This window comes from Phlebotomus argentipes, unplaced genomic scaffold (assembly GCF_947086385.1).
Source record: "Phlebotomus argentipes unplaced genomic scaffold, Phlebotomus argentipes genome assembly contig_6, whole genome shotgun sequence".
Classification (NCBI taxonomy): domain Eukaryota; kingdom Metazoa; phylum Arthropoda; class Insecta; order Diptera; family Psychodidae; genus Phlebotomus; species Phlebotomus argentipes.
Window position 1 is genome coordinate 2,656,297 of NW_026776145.1, and position 19,881 is coordinate 2,676,177.

General features: G+C 34.7%; 1 protein-coding gene across 3 annotated transcripts in view; it reads left to right on the forward strand.

The window, feature by feature from the left end:
• LOC132256531 (octopamine receptor beta-2R-like) overlaps window positions 1-19,644 on the forward strand; it is a 29,570-nt gene extending 9,926 nt beyond the window's left edge. For 2 of the 3 annotated variants that reach the window (XM_059753002.1, XM_059753019.1), the window contains exons 2-8: window positions 11,438-11,677; window positions 12,495-12,593; window positions 13,446-13,544; window positions 13,835-13,956; window positions 14,174-14,416; window positions 15,221-15,398; window positions 15,472-19,644. In XM_059753002.1, the coding sequence (XP_059608985.1) occupies window positions 11,438-11,677; window positions 12,495-12,593; window positions 13,446-13,544; window positions 13,835-13,956; window positions 14,174-14,416; window positions 15,221-15,398; window positions 15,472-15,793 (1,303 nt within the window). In that variant the 3' untranslated portion in view covers window positions 15,794-19,644. The remainder of the gene's footprint in view (window positions 1-11,437; window positions 11,678-12,494; window positions 12,594-13,445; window positions 13,545-13,834; window positions 13,957-14,173; window positions 14,417-15,220; window positions 15,399-15,471) is intronic. The other variant, XM_059753009.1, reaches the window with a different exon arrangement.
• Window positions 19,645-19,881: the final 237 nt, after the last annotated feature.

The following is a 19,881-nucleotide window of genomic DNA, read 5'->3' on the forward strand; positions in this document are numbered from 1 at the left end:
ATTTTTTCGCCACTCTTAATCTCGTCTAGTTCTTCATCGCGTCTCCTGGTGATCAATGACGATAATAATAGAATATTTCCACTTACATATTTCTCTTCATGATACGTCGAGATGCTTTAATAAATTTCATATAGTATTATCACGAAAAAGAATATAAACTGCCAATGCGCATCAGTGGATGTGGTCAATGTGAAACTCTTCTCTTTAATTGCCCAGATTTATTTTCAACCTACAGCATGATATTGTAGAGATTATCGGGTTTTTTACTGCAGCAATAGGTTAAAAGAACAGGATTTTGCGTTGCCGTGAATAAACAGAAAAGAAGATAAATTTTTCGTTAATTCATCATGTTTTACTTTGAACATTTTCACCACATCATGCAAAATTCAAGTTTATCCTAAACACACTCTGACCAATTCCTTTTTATTTGTCGCACGAACTCTTAAGCGAATGTGTCCGAAAACTGTCACAATACGACTTACAATTGGATGTAGAAAAACTAATATTATTAAATGTGGTTTGTACATATTTTGCTTAAGATAATACCATGTTTTGTGCTCGACGATAGACAAAGTAAAAGAAAATGTAAATAATAAATAAAGAAATATAGTTTACAATGTTTTGCTTAGCAGACGTGTCCAAACAGTGAGGGTAAATAGAGATTTTTAGAAGAAGCAGCCAGTATGATATTTTTCTTGTAATCCCCACATGATCATCAAGATACACTTCACACTTTATAGCGCATATTATTTGAAATAAGCGTGAAACAATGAGAGGAAGCGACTCTCCGAGTACACTCAGATGCCAAAGATGATATTTCAATAGAATTTCTGACATCAAGATTGCCTCTGAGATTAAATAAGTGTAGGTATAGCTGTATTACCTTATAAGATTTCATCACAGAGACACAATATTATAACAATTTCTCCTCTATTTTGTTGCAATCTCTCATTAAGCATTACGTGTCAATACCATATTAAATTCAAGGTTTTCGACAACACTTGAATTTGCAGAAGATTCGCAAAGCAAAGAATTCAACATCTCAGCAATCACTTTTTTGCAGAACATTAAAATTTGACTTGGAGACATTCGACTAAAAATAAATGTGAATTTTTTGTGTGCAAATACTGATAGACATTCTCATTTGAAACGGAGGAAATGAATATCATAAAGTCTCAAGAATTATTGTGATACACATCTTCTGGCACAGTAACTTTTCCAATATAGAATGTCTCACAGATTCATCTTGCGTAGAAGAAATTATTGCCAGTAAAATTAAATATGAACAAATACAGAGTAACTGTATGTACATTTCTTGCTTAAGTCTTCTACATTGTTAAGAATATTATTTTGCTCTACGTAATCAAGAGAACTGTCGTCAAATGATGACGGAGTCTAAAATCCGCATCAAGATTCCTTCAAGCGTCATGGAAATAAATGAAACAAACAGGAAATTTTTTTTACAAGAAATATAAAAGCTCACGTTCAAAATGAAACGACTACCCATGAATGGAGAAATATTTCTGTAAAACAAAAGGAATCGGATAAGCGTAAAAACAGTATTGGAAGTGATAAGTATCAGTTTGAGCTCCGTATATGTTTGGATTCTGATTTCATATTGTTTCTCGATAACTCAAGAGTGCACAGAGACACTCAATGGATTTCTACTATTGTATCAGCAAAATTTACAGAGATATAACGAGCATAACTGTAATTTAATGCGAGATATGGTGAAAACAATGAGACGTCTCTTGTAATTATTTCGCGAAATTAAGGAATGTAGCAAATGTCAATCAAATCCTCTACACATCACAACATGCAGATATCGAACAATATAGTCATTATGTGTTTACCAGGCGGAAAATGGCAAAAACACGGCAGAGGAGAATAATTCTGACTGACCCTGGGGTTTAGAATAATTTTTCTGTATGTCTTTTCGCTGAAAATTGCAAATATGCACTCGAATGTGAATGTTGGTGAAACACAATACACTAACTGTGGAAGTAAATTGCCATCATACTTTCCACTATAATGCAGCATTATATGACTATTTGTGTCACACATTGTGGATTTGTTCTCTTTTTACACAAAATATCTCCTCTTTCACCGAGCGAAGCTTTTTCCACCAGCAAAACTTTACCTTCGGGCGAAAGTATATAGTTTAATCAATGTAGGTAGTTTTTTATATGAGAACATTCACGTGTTTTGTTTAGAAGCATATAAACATAAATGGCATTCCCTACACGTCACACAATTGCGAATAAGGTGAATCAATTATTCAAGTAAATAGCGAACCTGGTGAGTTGGGCTTATGCTTTCGCATAATGGAGTATTGAGGGTGTTAGAATTGGTGCAAAATCCCAATTGTCGAGCGTTTTCATCCTGGTCATATTGCATTAAATTTTTAATTCTCCACGTTTCACTGTCACAGGACGAGGAATATGGAATGCGAACAATATATATTCTCTGACTTTCCATTATTATCCCGCATCTTTCAGCTTCTGCTCCTTTCCCGCACAAATTGTCGTATCATTTTGATGATTTGCTAAGTTTAGAACACTCCTTGTACGTATTGATTTCATCTCTTTTTCTGTGCTATTTCCGTTGAATGCCTGAGCGACGAAGGTTAAATGAAACAAGGAAGTAATCCAACGTTCCCAGTCCTCACCCACAGCTATGTATGTACATACAAGCAGCTGATTCATCATCAGTGCCTTGCAAAGCACCTTCAAAATAATTTCTTAAGACCTTGCTTAGGTCACTATAAATTTAAGCTCTTTACAATGTATCTGGAGCAGTAGATTCCTTTATTGGTTACCTGCAGCTATTAGACGGATTATATGTTGAACCCTATGTGGACGGAAAACTCTGCTTGGGTCTCATGTAGAACACTAAAGATGGAACTCTCATGATGTTGGGCAAAAGTTCACTCACAGAATCGGGCTTTCAGGTGTATTTTGAAGTAAAGTTGAATTATAAGGCGCATTAAATACAGTCTGAATGGCAAGTTAAGGGTTGTGCCAAACGATATCAGCTGAATTGAATTGAGATATTAGAAGTTCTCCGGGGTAAGAAACTTAAGGTACACATGTCTTTCTAGCTATTTGTTGGAAATCTCACGATTTAATCGAATTAGAGGTGGATTTTCAGCTTGGATTCATAGTGAAAAGGCCAATATTGCTCAAGCAGGACCATCCAGAGTCTCCTTGATCTGTGCATGTTAAATTACGAACCAATCCTGCAATCTCTCTCACACACAAAGAGCATTTCAATCAACCTAATGGCATGGAAACGCCCAAGCATACCTTTTAGCATCGTCAGATATTGCTAGTGGAATTGAAATACAATGCATTTCCCTTTGTTGATAAACGTATTAAGTATATTAGAATGCTTCATGCAGAAAATATTCCCATAAAATGTCTCTAATTGAATTCTCAGCACAGATGTCCGAAATTTCTGCGGTATAGCAATAGAATTCCAGGAAAAGGGAGGCAATTGTTTTTCAGTATTGGACCAAATTTACTATCTTATATCTTCACAATTTCTGGGCCGTAACACAATTTCCGCCAGAATTCTTACTCCGATATAAACTTTACATGGAGTTTGCCTTGTAATGGGTTAAATTGAATAAAACTCGAAGAGAAAAGTAGGGAGAGAGCCTTTCCAGGACATCACATATCCTGTACGATGTTTCAGAATTGTATGCTTCTTGACTCGCCTCAGAAGCTTCGACAGAAACGGCACTTTGACCAGTCATCTCAAGTGGTATTAAAATGGAAGCCGAAAGCACTTTATTGGCTGTGTTTCTAATCAAATACTCGCATTTCATCTGTGGTTTATGCACACTGTGACACTGTTTTAACCCCATAGAAGGGCATGACATCAACATAGTGCATTTTCATCGGTCAACGTTGCTGAGAACTTTCTGTGCTGCAAAACAGTACTGATTTTGCTCTGGATGAGCTTCTAGATTGTAACATTTCCGACAGACACATTGAAATGTAGAAAAAGGGACTTTTCGGTGCCAGTGCATGCATGTGAAGATATCGTGGGTGTGAGTTCGATTAGAATTAAACTATGCAACAGCCAGAAAACTTTTGACAGGCCTAAAAGTTTGCTGTGCGCTTTTCTATCATGTGTGTTGGTGTGTTGTTCAGCTTGAGTAAGCATTATGCAATATGAAAGAAAAGATATTCATTAAATTTTTAGGTGAACTTCATGTATGTACGAAAAGTTTTGTGGTGTTACAGATATTCCATACAATGTGTAAAACTTTGTTGTGTGCCAGAGCTTCAGTTTGCACAAGATGAATTACCGCCCGTTGCGAAGAGTGCAGAATTACTATATCCATGAATCGGTTATTCAATTCATGCAACCACAAATGGTGTCGGGAAAAGTATGCTCTCATTTGGGAGATATTTTGAATGATGATTAAACATTTAGGAAAGCAGGAAATGAAAATCTAATAGCATGCTAATGTGTCATTTCATTGCGGCTAGTCTGTTAACTCCCGGCAGATGCTTTAACACGTTTCCCTTCTCGTGCACTTTACTTTCCAAGCCACGTTCTTCATCCTTTATGCTGCAAATTAATCCTAATATTTGTATGCCGTCAGTTTCAGCGGCAGTTATCATCTCTCGGCATGTAGAAGATTCTTATGAAACTGACTACGCTTTTTTTCGAAACAGTCCTGAGTGGGAACGTGTTTAGATAGAACATCCCGGCTAAACTGATATACACGCTTGGAAGAGCAGCGCAAAATGTTGAATTTGGAAAATTCACAATGAAGGATAATTTTCACTTCTTCACATGATACTTCTACCTTCTGCCTCGCAATTTAATTAAATCATTTCATCATCAGCTCTTCCCGAATGATGTCCTTTGCTTTAATGATACAGAAAAGCATGAGGCATGGTGAATTCTCTTTAATCTTACAAATGAGACTCTCCCTTTTGTATGACAACCATACAACAATGCTACAGCCATGAAATGAAAATTCGTCTTGTGTAAAGCGTACGTGAGATTTCTTCGCATTTGTACATAAAATCACGTAATGTATGGTATTTTGTGTGTCGATTTTAGCCTTGCTTGTTCTGATTGTTTTCAATCTGCCATACACCATCGTCACTCCTTGTATGTTATATTGGGAAAACATGATTATTTCAGCATGCTCTCGCACTTAATTTGTTTTCGTGAAATATATATGATGTTAAACATAATTTCTACGACTTATGTTGATGTGCTTTGAAAAATATTTACATTTCATTGCAGTCGCCATTTCCGACTTTGTCATTCAATTTTCTTAATTGAATATGATAATTGTGAAAATAAGTTTCTTTAAAATGTTAATAAATCTTATATTTTGATTTAATATATGGACTATATAAATAGTGGCTGTGCTGAGGAAATTCTTCAAAAATCTCCCCCTCATACTTGATGTCATGTGAAGGTATCTTGTCAAAATGCATTCTCATCTTGCATCCTCAGCTGTTATAGCTTGTCTTCGTATGATGAATTCCCCAGAGTTTCTGCACTATCAGAGTTGCAGGCATAAATCTGTGAGTAATTGGAAGAGTCAACAGAATGACCATGGGGTGTCATTCTTGCAGAATTTTCTGTGATACTGGTGGATATTTGTAGTGAAGTTTCAGCATCAATTTAATTGATGCTAATAATATATTGAAACTCTGCTGGGTGTCATTACACACATACAACAAGATCCAATTTAATACTTCGTCTACACTTGTAGTTCCTCCTCCTCATAAAGCAAACAAAGTTGTTGAGCACATAGATCAGCTATTGAGAATTGATTTTCATTATCCACATTGAATTATCCCTGATGGGCTGATGCAGCTTATCCAACTTCCCGACTGCCTAACATCATCACAATATGCCTGATGGAGAAGCAAAAGAATTTGCAAGAACATCGAGAAGCTCCCAGTATAATATTCTCATTGAAATTGACGAATCAATAAAACGAAGGCTATGCGGCTTTCCTTCTCCTCCGAAAATGCCTCAAAAATAGAAATGCACAGCAAGGCATTTCCGTGATGCACTCTGTGAAATAATTAATCCTTCGTCCTCGTTTCAACTCTATTTGCTTGCGGAATCGGTTGACATGCTATTAAGTTCATGGTCCAATGAGGACAATATCTCTTGTGCCTATACAGAAGTAGCAACGTATTGCAAGGAATGCGCCTACTCTGTGGCAGAAAATGAAATCAATTCTATAACCCGCCTCAGTATCAGATGCACACTGAAGCACACTCTTAATGTCATATTAAACCAATTAAACTTAAATGCCATTAATAAAGGAGGATTGTGTTTCACTGGGTAATTTTTTCCCATATTGAATTACTCATGGCTTTAGCGGTAGAATGGACGACTCTTTGTGTTGGTGTTTAAGTACTTACAGTGGTAAATTTTGAACAGCAGACTTTATTACACCTAAAGATTGTAAAGATTATGGATAAGTGGCACAATTACATATAACAAATATTGTTAGACAAACTGCATTAATCGATATTTTATGGAATGAACATGGCATGGATTTTGTACAGAGTGTAATAATTTTTCGTGACTGTGAAGAGTATATAAAAGTTAGTATGACTGAATATGCAAAACTTTGCACTATATAGTCGCAATAAGGTGTTTTAATTCACAATAAATTTGGTTGGAATGTGTGACTTAAGTTACGTGCCTTTCCAGGTTCTCAGGTAATAAAAACTGAGAAAACTCATTGTCACAAGGTATACTTGAATTTTTTCAAAAAGTCACGTTGTATTGAAGAGAGAATGATTCTGAGTCACCCAACATTCGTACAAAAATATTTTATTAAAGTTTATATTCACTGGAAAGCTGAAAATAAACTTTTTGGATTTAATCTTTCACGTCTGTATTAAGCATTCATGATTAGGCTAGGCTTTGAATAACTAATTCCTTTCAATTCAGTCGGGAGAGCTAGACGAGAATGATAGACAGTTTGATAGACACCCGACAAAGCCTTTGAAAACATCTATGAATTAAAAAGTTGAATCAAATAAATTTTTTAATGGCTCACGTAAAGTTCTCAAAATAAATATATTGTTCATCTAATACAGTGAGCGGGTGTGTAAAGTAATCGTTATTTGTTATATTTACACGTGGATAATGATATAGTGGTAGAATGGAAAGTGGTCCGAAGAGAATTGAGGCGAAGAAAGATGGATGTGATAATCTTGTGCTCAAGTTGATGAGCAATTTGAACTTGAGAATACGCGACAAACTATTGTGCTGCAGGAATTCTCTGAATGATGCAAAAAGCGGAACTTTGTATTAAAGCCTAACTGAAATGAGTGGTCTGCAAATATAATTTCAAATGAGAGCACTTCATGGGAAGCTGTCAGACATGCTCAAACAAACTTTCTGTATGATACTCAATTTCTTTGTAACGCCCTCTCCTCTCAATTTTGCATCTTTGAAATGTCGAGGGGTGGAACACCGTCAATTTAAGGTCGACAGAAGCATATATTCTCGCTCTATTCGCACAATATGTATACATAATGCATGTATTTACTCATATTTTATTTGAAATTTATTAGGTGTCACATTTGAAACCGATTTTCTGGCAAATAGAGAATCTATCGGCTAAAAGTTATAATTTGCTGTACTTGACCGCGATAGAGTTGAACTTTGTTAGACGATATATTTATGACTGACTAAATGCGCTGATTCTATTTTAATCGACGTTGAAAATAGCCCTTTTAATTTTCCGAACATACACAACGATAGTGTGTAACTCTGGCCGATACGCTGGCTCACATCCGATGGCACATGGCATATTTATGCTCAGATTTGATGCGGAGGAGAGCGATATGTATGTGGGATACACCGTGAGTGCAATCATGAGGAAACAGTCAATTTATGCATCACTGTAGCACTCATATTTGCTATCATATCAGCGCTCCAATGTCAGCACTGCAAAACTTTTTCTCTGTCTCACCTCCAATTTTCAATACTGCGTACAATTCTTCCTTCGATTGCTGCTTCTTGGGTTGGAGAAAAGCTAATAATTGAACATACCAGAATTAATTTACATACATGCATATATTCATGTTGTTTTGCATTCATGTGGTGTCCCATGTTATACATTTAAATGAGCGGGAAATTTTCATCATAATTTTAATACACTTGAAAATTGAAACATCCCTCCAGCATCAAATAACTATTTATTCAGTTATGAGAGCATTCAGCTTTGTATTTGGCGTTAACTATATTTTTGTAAAGGTCATTCTGGATAATATTATATGAATGAAATTTATTATTTATGTAGAGTCAGAATTGCTAATTTTCCATTCTACATGTTATCCATTTTCATCAATGACAAGGAAGATGTTGTATCCTATTTTATTGGTTGATCTCATTGTAATTCCCATGTGCAAGAATAAAGAATTTCATTGATTGATATTGACATTCAACCTCTGGGCTTATTTACTTATCGGCCCAATATCACTGGAGAACACCTTTAGGCAAACATAATGGATCCGACTTTAGTTTGACTACCCAGCCTTGGTGGCAAATTCTATCAAAACCCTTTTCGGATTTTCTTATTGTCTTGTTTGACAAACGGATCTTGTGGTTCAAGTTTGGTGAAATTGTCATTGAAAAAAATGTGTTCTATTGAAGTATGAATCTAATGTTTGACCGCTTTACCCAACTCGAGCTTCAAAACAATTCACAAAATGCAGCGAACTCTGGGTTCTTTTGCAATATTTGACCATCTCGCCTTGAAAACACATTTTTCGACAGTGTACAACTCATTACGACATTTAAAATAAAATGAGCCGTGCTATTTTGAATAAGTTATTCTATTTCTGTTCCTACATTTCTATTAATATGTGAATTTGTAAAAATAAAAATTGTCGCTGTTCACAGTTTTATCGGTATTTTAGCCAATTTATCTTAAAATTCCATCTTCCTTGGATTTTCCGCTAACATTTTTCTGCCACCAAAATATCCTTTACACCATTTCTTCAAGACATTGAACATCTTCTCCCGTATATATCATATTTAAAGTGTTTATTTATAGTTTAATGAAAGACATTTCATTTAATAAAAATTTATATTGAAGAACATAATATAGTTTTATGGCTCTCATCCTCTCAGTCGCGAGCATTACAAAAATAAACACTATGGCAATACATTAAATAAAGAATTTGTAAACGCCTATTTCTGCTTGATTCTCCATCTAATGACACTCTTTGATCACTGAACGCGTCGCGGTTGTCTTTTAAGAGTAATTAAGTATTTCAGTGTAGGCTGCAGATTGCTCGCCAGATAATTTTCAATTAAGACTGCAATTTTGCCAAACTGTTGCTACATTCAATTACAATGTGTGAGCCAATTCGGTATTAAATCAGCTAGTAGTCAATTAAAATTAAATGGAATGTCAAGAGCGTAAAAAAATTTCATCAAACCCTATTATCATGCGCTAAACATTAATAAATAATAAATTCAATTTCGGCGGTATTTGGTGTGATTATATTTTATTTATTAAGTTTCAAATTGATTTTCGCGGAGCTTTGAAAAATCGTGATTGCGTTTTTTTTTTATTTCGCCTCTTTTCTGTCTCTCCCTCCACACGGTAGAGAATATTATTTGGTTTACCTCTGCTATTCACGTTACGTATTCACGTGCTTTCGCGTTTTGACCTTTAATATTTAATTTAAAAGTTCACAGAGATACTTTTTCTCCTCGGCTCACTTCTTAAATGGTGTATTTTTAGGGAGAGAAGCATGAATGGACACAGTCCTGATGGGGTTGGTCAGTGATATAAAACTCTGGGGACAATCGTGTATGTTAAATTCACTGACATGATAATGCGGAATGAGGGACAGGTTTTTTTTCTACCCCGAGGGGACAATGCCAATTGTTAAGACAAAAGGAGCTTTATGGTTATTTAATGGTAATTTTATCCTGAAGTCTATAGAGATGGGTTTCATTAGATTATAGATTAACATTTGAAATTAAATAATGCGGAAACTAAAACAATATTTGGGTAACATTCAAAGGTGTAAGTCATGTGCCTCGAGTGAGTGTTATATTTATTTATGCTGTGTGTGGAGATAATAATGAATAAAACATGGAGAATAATGTTTTGAAAATGTTATGTACTGAACCCTCAACACTTAAGCTGTTGGTAAATTTGACAATTATGTATTTATATACATATGAAATTGTCTAGATAAATATCCTCTTCTATGGCACATTTGATATTTTACCCATGATACATTATGTAAAAATTTCTCATAATTCACTGTCTCTTGCAGTGAACATGCGTATGTTCTTTGAATGCGAAGAATTCTCTCAGATAATTCACCTTCCTTGGAAATTGTATTTTGGCGAGAGGTTAACATTTTCTTTTGTAAATTGTTTTGACAAAAAGAAAATTGCTTAAAAAGCGAAAAGATATTTCATAATAAAATTTGATCCATTTTCTCTATCGCAAATCCTAATTTTTGTTCAATTATCGGAATTCAATTCAATGGTACTTACCTACAAATCGGTTGAGGTACTTTAAAAAAAAACTAGAATTAATCTTGTAGTTGGAACAATACTGTGTCGCGTACAATCAACATCGCGTATTGATATTTTGAGCTCGAGAAAAGCGCAGAAGAGCGGATATAAAATGTGTTGTGTGAAGCGATTGTATGAAAGAGAGAGAGTGATGAATGGGTGTGAAGGAGAAAAGTGAAGAGATGGTACTCACATGTTTGACATTTTGTACATTTTCAGGCTGAATGTATACTAACGCAGCCGATGGTGATGAAACAGAGCATGAAACTAACTTAATTGAACCGATTTGCAATCATTTGCAATCAATGTTATGCAAACAAAATGCTGTGGATGAATCAAACGTTAACTTTTCGTGCAACTGCTCGGACTTATATCGTCAAATAACCGATGATGGTTGTCTTGTGCATGTCTACGATAGTTATGGATAGCTTTTTGATGTGAATAGCCAAAACAGCTCTTCTTCACAATACTAAGATAAACTGCGAGCAGAGAAGAGAAGTGAGGAAAGAGGATAATCGAGCCTAAAAGCGAATTATATAATTTTCACTTAATCCCAGATTCTACGCAAATCGAATCATTCGTCACTTAACTCATTTTGGGTGAGCCATTAGTGTGTAAAGTGGCAGTTCATCCATGAGTCGTATATGGATGACTTGTCACCCTAAACACTGCAAATTTAATTGTTTAAGAAAGCTTACGATTGTCGACTTAAAGAAATTTTATTGTATTTCGAAAAGGTTTCTCTTGTATTTGCGTTCTTCTTATAGATGTCAAATATAAAGTCTCAAGTATATGTTGAGGCTATAATTCGTTACAGAATTACTTGCAATTGCAATCGATGGAAGAGCAAAAATTATCTCAAACAATACTTTTTCATACACAGCAAAATGAGTCCTTCTGGTAGTGACACTTTAAGTTCTCTGGCGTCTCTCACTGGAACGGAAATCTTATCAACGCTCTCATCTTCGAATGCGACGAAGGAGCTGGAGGAGGAACTCTCCGAGCCGTGGATTGAGATAACGCTATTGATCCTAAAGGCCACTATCATGATATTCATTATGGTTGCAGCGGTTTTCGGCAATCTCCTCGTTATCGCTTCCGTAATGAGACATCGAAAACTGAGGTAAGATTAATTACCGTTCAGCTTGCCACTGACCTGAAAGATACATTACATCTCTTCTTAAGAGCCACGTTTATCCTATATTGCTCTATTACGGCCTCTGATTTTTTCCATTAGTTTTCCTCATCTTCTTCATTGTCTTTTCACTGTCGTAAATGGAAAGTTATAAGCTAATCTCATGGAAATTGATTAAATTTGCATTGGAGAACACTTGAAAACAATATTTATCCACATCCTTAATCTTTTTTTCATTTCAAATTTATTGGCATTTCATTCTTTCACTTTGTTCGTCCGCATCCACTGGGAAATTGCATCTTCACGAGTTGCCTGAAACTTTAAGATGTAAATAAAATTCTCTGGCTATGTGAAATATGTGGAAAATGTAAAAATCGATTGATTCCCGTATTGCGCTCATGTCAAGTTATGGCAAGATCAAAACACACTAAAGTCCAAAATGTGAGATTCACTGGAGTCGAATTCATAAAAAAATCATTACAATAATCTGCCTTTATGTGGTCTTGTTCTTTTGTATACGGATTTTATGGGTGATGGCTGTGAGTGTATTGCATTCGGATGAGTTGCTCGAGGGGAAAAAATGCGGATGTGTGTTGAGAAAAATATAAGCCGTTTCATCAACAAAACTTATTACACTCAATCACATCTTTATTCATAGAATTGGAGAAATTACGTGTAAGCAGAGCGGCGGCAGTCACATAGCACTATATTTGGTCGTAAAAGTCCCCCAAAATTCCCCGTGAATAATTAGGAAGATTTAGTAACTGTTATGCCGCTAAATAGGGATCTTTTTTCCCATTTTCAGAGTCATTACGAATTACTTTGTTGTCTCCCTGGCGATGGCAGATATTATGGTGGCTATGATGGCAATGTCGTTCAATTTCAGTGTCCAAATAACTGGAAGGTAAGTGTAGCACATCTTCGGTGCATACAATACTCAACTCAAATTGTGGTCTGGCTTGTGGTAAAGCTTCTATTTGCATTTCTTGTGCTCATCACTTGATTGAAATGGGGAAAATGATATGGCAGACGCACTGTTCTAGTCATGAAGCAAAATTTATGTGACAAATGAGGCAAAAATGTTTCTAATTCCAGTGACAAATCATTAAAATACCTTTATATATGTTTGTGTGCTTATGTTTCCCTGGGTATAAATTCATTTTACTCGCTCAATATATACAAGTAATGAAGCAGCAAAGGGTCAGTTAATTTGACAATTTTAGTCTGAGCATCTCTCCATCACTAGAAGTAGCCACTGGAATGTGCTTTGCTGAATCTCGACATGCCTGAGAGGTGAATTGAGAGAATTTCTTAGATAGATTTTTGTATATTCAAAGCGTTTTATAAGCTTTTGAATTCTGCTTTTTGCTTCTTCGAAAAATTATATCCGTATTTTCTGTATTTTTGCTTATTGCAACTTTATCCTTATGAAAACCATGAAAACATACATGTTCTTCTAAAACACATTGTGAGAGTAGTCTGTTTTACGATGTTCTGCTTCGGGGTGGGATAAAAAATTACTGAGCTTTAGTGAGTTGATCGCGCTCAGGTACACAAAGTGGAATACCATTAGCCAGACTCTCGTTCTCTCCCCATCAATTCATTTTTCATCATACTCTTAAGTATATTGAAAGCATTTCCTATATATTATTATGGTATTAAGTGCCTTCAGAATGCTTTCTGTCGATAAGCTCCAAGTGAATTTCCCATCATAATTATGTGTATTGAAAAATATTCTGTATTGTGCTCCTTCCAGGTGGCTCTTCGGTCCATTTATGTGTGACGTGTGGAACAGCCTGGATGTCTACTTCTCCACGGCGAGTATTTTGCATCTCTGCTGCATCTCAGTGGATAGGTAAGCTGCGACACTATTTGAATTTCAAATTACTCTGCGAGATAATTTCTTCGTGCGAATTGGCTGATGCATAAATAAGGAATGGGTGAAATGGGGTGGAAGGCGTATTGAGCGAGATTGTTGTTGATTATCCAATCATAACTTGTTTATAATGCATACTGTATTTTGAGACTCAGCGACCGATGACTCGAAGTTTATCATTTAGTCATTGATTGTAAGCCTCGTTGCGAGCAAGAGGTGAATTTTTCATGCATATGTCCTAAGAATGTCTTCTGGTTCTTTAATTCCAGATATTACGCCATCGTACGACCCCTAAAATATCCAACAAGTATGACGAAACGTGTTGTAGCCATTATGATTTTAAACACCTGGGTGTCCCCAGCGCTATTATCTTTTGTGCCAATATTTGCCGGTGAGTTAATATTTAATTTTTAAAACACGCCCTCCAACCTCCTGGACGCCAGCATACCGCATTCATCCCCAAAAACGCCATAAAGTTTAAAAATTCTCCTCACCAAAAATATGCAAGAATATACTTTATGGTTTCTGTATTATTAATGTTGTGTAAATTCCCTCTTTTTTCGGTACGGCCAACCATTCCTCATGCTTCTTTAATAATGGGCAAACAGGGTGGTATACGACCGAGAAACACGAGATGGAGGTCCTCAAGAATCCGGAGGAGTGTAATTTTGTTGTAAACAAATCATACGCGATGATTTCCAGCTCCATCTCCTTCTGGATTCCCTGCACAATCATGATTTTCACGTATGCCGCCATTTTCCGCGAGGCCAGTCGGCAGGAGAAACAATTAGCGTTAAGACAAGGAACGGCCATGCTTATGCATCGGCACTCAAGTTCTGGAGGTACGAATGGTAAGCTACTTATAAGGTTTCCTTCTGTTACCACAATTATCGATATGTTGTGCCTCATAAAAAATAATCTGGTATTTTTTCGTTTGGTATGAAAATCACATTTAACAGTAATTGCTCCGAATCAGTAGTGACAAATTGAATAAAAAATAATTACTCTAATGAGATTGTATTTATTTTATTCTGTATGAATGAATATTCATACATCGGAAATTGAATTAATGGCGTAATAATTTTTATTTGTCTCTGTAGAAAAAATAATGTGATTAATTTTTATTTGAATTCCATTTCTTATTATATTGCACTTAAGATGATTTTTGCCACTTTTATGGCATTTCTTCATAGTATTCCACTTCCTATATTATTCTAATGAAGTATTTATATTGCCTTATGTTGGCTTATTTGGAAAAATATACTGTAATGACAGTGGTGACAATTAAATGAAGCCTCGCCGGGAGAAATAAAATATTTTACTGCTTTAGAAGAAAAAAAGATTATCATCAGGCCTAAACATTCGTTGATTAAATTTGACTAAGAAAGATCCGATTAAATATCTCATTTCGATGATTTCATTAAAATTCAGAGACACCACGTCGAAGTATAAATGTTTTTATACAAATGAATTAATCTTCTTGGCACAATATCATCATGTAGAAGCGGATGAAGATATTACATTTATCTCTTTATTCTTATTTCTTCTCTTTTGTAAATTTCACTCATTTCCATGGTGTTTAAGTATAAGGAAAATCAAGTGTTCACCATGAAGAGAACAAATCTTGATACCAATATACTATTTTGTGTCCTCAGGTGAAGCTCTCAGTGGTTCCGGATCTTCCAAAGCTCTGACACTGCATGAAGTTGATCTTGATCACACACCTACCAAAGATAAGCACTTAATCAAAATGAAACGAGAACACAAGGCTGCAAGAACTCTAGGAATAATCATGGGAGTCTTTATTCTATGCTGGTTGCCGTTCTTCCTATGGTATGACTTCTTCGTGCGTTGAGAATAATTGAGAAGAATTGCGAGTGATGTTTGCTTGGTATCTATTCTATAGGTATTGCATCACGACCTTGTGCGGCGACGCGTGCCCGTGTCCGGACATCGTGGTGGCAGTTGTCTTCTGGATCGGCTACTTCAACTCAACTCTAAATCCTCTCATCTACGCCTACTTCAACCGCGACTTCCGGGAAGCATTCAAAAACACGCTGGAGTGTATGTTCTGCACGTGGTGGAAATCGGATATGTCACTGGATGGCAATATGCGTAGATCGAGTCTGCGCTACGATACTCGCACGAAGAGTGTCTACTCGGAGAGTTACTTACGGCCCAGTACGGCAGAGAGAAGAGCCAGCCAAGCGCTGGTGGATAGTTTATAATGACCGATAACCGCTGACGGAGTAGCATCGACAAGTACCGGAAACTTGTAACTATATATATATATATATATATATATATACATATATATATTGCAAAAGAGAGGATATTGTATACTTAATTAAAAGCGCAGAAGAGATATTGAACCACCCTCGTAATAGTTGTGTCTTCCGTATATAAATCCTGTCCCGATTGTTTTCCACCTGAGGATTCTTTTTTTGTTAAACGAATATAGGATTGATAGTAATAGAAAATGAAAGGGGAATAGGGGAAATTTTCTATAGAAAATTGAAAAGTCACCATTGTCTGTTGGATAATATTGTTAGTCTTGTCATATATTGAAACCACACAGAGATATTTGTGCAGTTTATTTTAGAATCACAATGAAATAATATAATTTATATTAAATTATTGTACACAATATAACGTGTTGAATTGAGATAAACACACTTATTTTATATAGAAAAAAACAAAACACATATTGAGATGTGGAGAAATTCTTTTGTACTTTATGAATGCTATTTTATATAACCATAAAATCTGTTATATATGTATGTATGGCGCTACATATGAAAGGGTGTTATTGAAAATACTCAATAATTTTTTTTTATCTTCTTCCCTAAACAAGGGAAATCTATCGTGTGCACAGAGACCTAAACTAAATGTGCGTCACATATCCCAGAATCGAGCAGGAATACAAATTTATGCTATGCCCCGATATCACTTTCGAAAGGTAACACGGTGTCGCCTTAATTTATAGTTACATAATTTTAATGATTGCATTTATGTGTTCACGAGAGGTGTTTTGTTAAAGGGAAAATCAATACTGGCGGAAATTAAAGAGAAATGGGGATGACTAAATCGAATTATTCTGATTAGTTGTCAAATTTACAGTGCAATAAATATTCACACGGAATTAATTTGGTAATAATTGCAAATTTTCTGATGTGTATACTAAACCATAATACTGTATTAGTTTTAATTTTTTAGAAAAATCAGCACCTCTGCTTATTCCGAATATCGAAATACTTTAGAGCCATGCTACCTCTCTTGAAGGAGCCGCCCAACAAAGGATCCCTGTTTGAACGAAGTCTTTACCGGTTTTGGCTCTTGAACCGGAAAAAAACTTTACGCGGATTTTCGACTCTGACAAAAAAAAATGATCAATCAACCTTCCTAAGTTAAACCACAAACGCGTTGCAATAAATGACTTGACGAGTAGATTAAGAAATCGAATGTGGATAGAAGATTTAGGGAAAATTTAACATAAGGCTATAGATCTCAAAAGTTTAGGATAAAGATTTGGGGTGCATCTTTTGAGATGCTCATTCAGTTTCATGCCGAAATGTCTTTTGCAAACAGACCATAACATTTTATATCTCACAAAAAATACGGCCAGTGAAATTTTGATTTCAATGATTCCTTTTAGTTTCGGTTTTGAAATTTCATGACTGGGTTATGAAATTTAATTATACTCTTGTTTGCATAGATTTAGAGTCGTAATCACGTTGAAATACAATTTTGTACTAAAACAAATAAATACAAGCGCATGTGAACATATGCAATTTGATATTCTCACCCACAAAGAACTAACGAAATTATCCTGAATGGAAATCGAAATGAAAAGCCCCACTTTCAAAAATGTACATATTCACCTGAAAACAAACAATATCCTAGAAATGCCTCAAAATAATTCATCCTACTTCCGACTCTTTCCTGCCCTTTGATCTTCCGATTGAGATTGTGTAATAGGACTCTCAGTCAGTGAATAAAACATGATGTAAAATGGAATGTAAAATACGACGTGATGATGTTAGATTAATGTGATTTGTTTTTGCCAGCAGTCAAAAGGAATCATAATTGCTTGAGTATACGTTGAATATATAGCAATAACACTACACGGATTATACAAAAGGAGTGTAGAAGCTTTTCTAAACACTATACATTTGTAAGTAAATATTTACTTGTACAGAGAATTTTTGTTTAGTGTTTACTGTCTAGTTAAAATTTTACGACAACATTTGATGATAAACATGGCAAAATTTCTTGTATGCTTCAGAAAACTCCCAAATATGCATTTTAGGTGTTCTCTGGAATTCGAGCGATAAATCTGCATGTGAATTATTTTCACATGAATTTTCTATAGTAGAAAACCAAAGGTAGTGTAAATAAAAGCTGCAAGCAATAAACATAGCAACATAAAATACATCCTTTTCGACCATTTGCATGACATCCCAAGTCCTCACATGAAACATATTTACTGGAAAATATATACAAATAACAATTGCAACTTGCAAAGTTGCTTCTGTGAACCGCAACTCGCGCATTATCTCGAGAACTTCTGATAAATTGTAATTAATCGCAGAACGTAATTCTTCCTAAGTGTGTAAGATTAAAAATACAATGGAAAAGCAATATGTATTGAATGTTAAGTGTAAAAAATTTTAAACTTGTATAAAGCATTCAATGTTAGAGGTGTACATATGTATGTAGCTAATGTTAAGAGTACTAAAGCATATAATTTTAGATATTTAAATTTTTGACCAATATTAATCTTTTGTGTAGTGTGATAAATCTAGATAATACGTATAAATTGAAGAGTCACAACTACATAATACAATACTTCAACCCTCCTCAATAGCGGATGATAAGAAGAGTAAGAAAAAAGGAGGCAGAATCGAATCCAAAAATCCTTCATCCCACGAGCTTTCAAATGATAATATTCATACGAAATAGTAAGAAAATTTAACCGAGTGATTCACTGATGTTAAAGTAATAAGAAAGGTAATAATACCACGCATCATAGATCATAACTAACAGAAAACAAAGAGTTAACCAATAGAGAAATAGCGAATGAAATGTGGCGTGTAACAATCAAAAATAGAAATTGTTAAAAAAGAAATCTAACATAGAACTAACTTATTGGCTAAGTAAGAATCTCTGCGAAAATCTTATTTCATTTCTATTGGTGTTCACGCATGAGATTAAACAAAATTTATATTCGTAAGGTGTAAAAGATTGTTTGTATTCATTTGTTATTCGGTTACGGAAATATTATTTATAATATTGTGTTTTAATTGACACTGAAGAACGCTCAAAGTGTTTGTAATTTGAATGAACTAAGCTATGTATATGTTCATCGATGAGTCTTAATTATCGGTACGTGTATTGTTCGCGATATTGGAGGAAACACACAACAAACATTGTCGAGTGACGAGCCACAGCAAATGTTTATTTGTTAAATTAACGACTCCGAAAACTGAAAATCGAAAAATTAGCACCCAAACCATCAAACTGTGAATGTTTGATTTTGATATGATTTAACATGTTGGTGTGAAAAAGAATCAATTTAATCCAAATGTGCTGAACGGGATGTCTCTTAATTTGTACAATGACTCTCTGCGTAACAAGAATTTTGTTAGGTTGGCACATAATACCATAACAACATGGCAAATTTATTTCACACTTACGTATAGTCTACAATTTACTGTAATTATTTAATTAACATCGAACCAAATAAGATGCATTGTGACACACTTTTATAAGAAGATGAAAAATTTTATATAATAAATAACATTTTGATAAATTAATTGTAACAAAAAAAAAGATGTTGAACGGAGAAATTCAGAGGAGTAAAGTAAAACAATGTTAAGCAAGAGGAAAGCCTATATTCTAATGAGAAAAAGTTATATAATATTATTTATTTTAGGATTTCATTTTGTAATATTTTTCCTACAGATATAAATGAAATTGTTAAATATGTGTATGTATGTAAATATTATTTACTTTTTTAAACAGATATCCTTCATCTAGAAGAATATAGAAGAAAGTGAAATAAATGAGTTAAAACTGATTCAGTAACTTTTCCTTACATCTTGTTCAACTACTAGTTAATCAAATTTTTATGGATGTTGAACACAGATTACATTATCTAAAAATCACATGTCTTCTTTCTAATGTCTCATGAAAACATAAAGTTCATCAGAAAAGTTGGAACACAACATTTGCTCATTGTTGCATTAAATATTGTTCACTGAAGAACAATGCTTCACTGTTTGTTTAACACTCACTTACCAAAATAGCTGCAGCA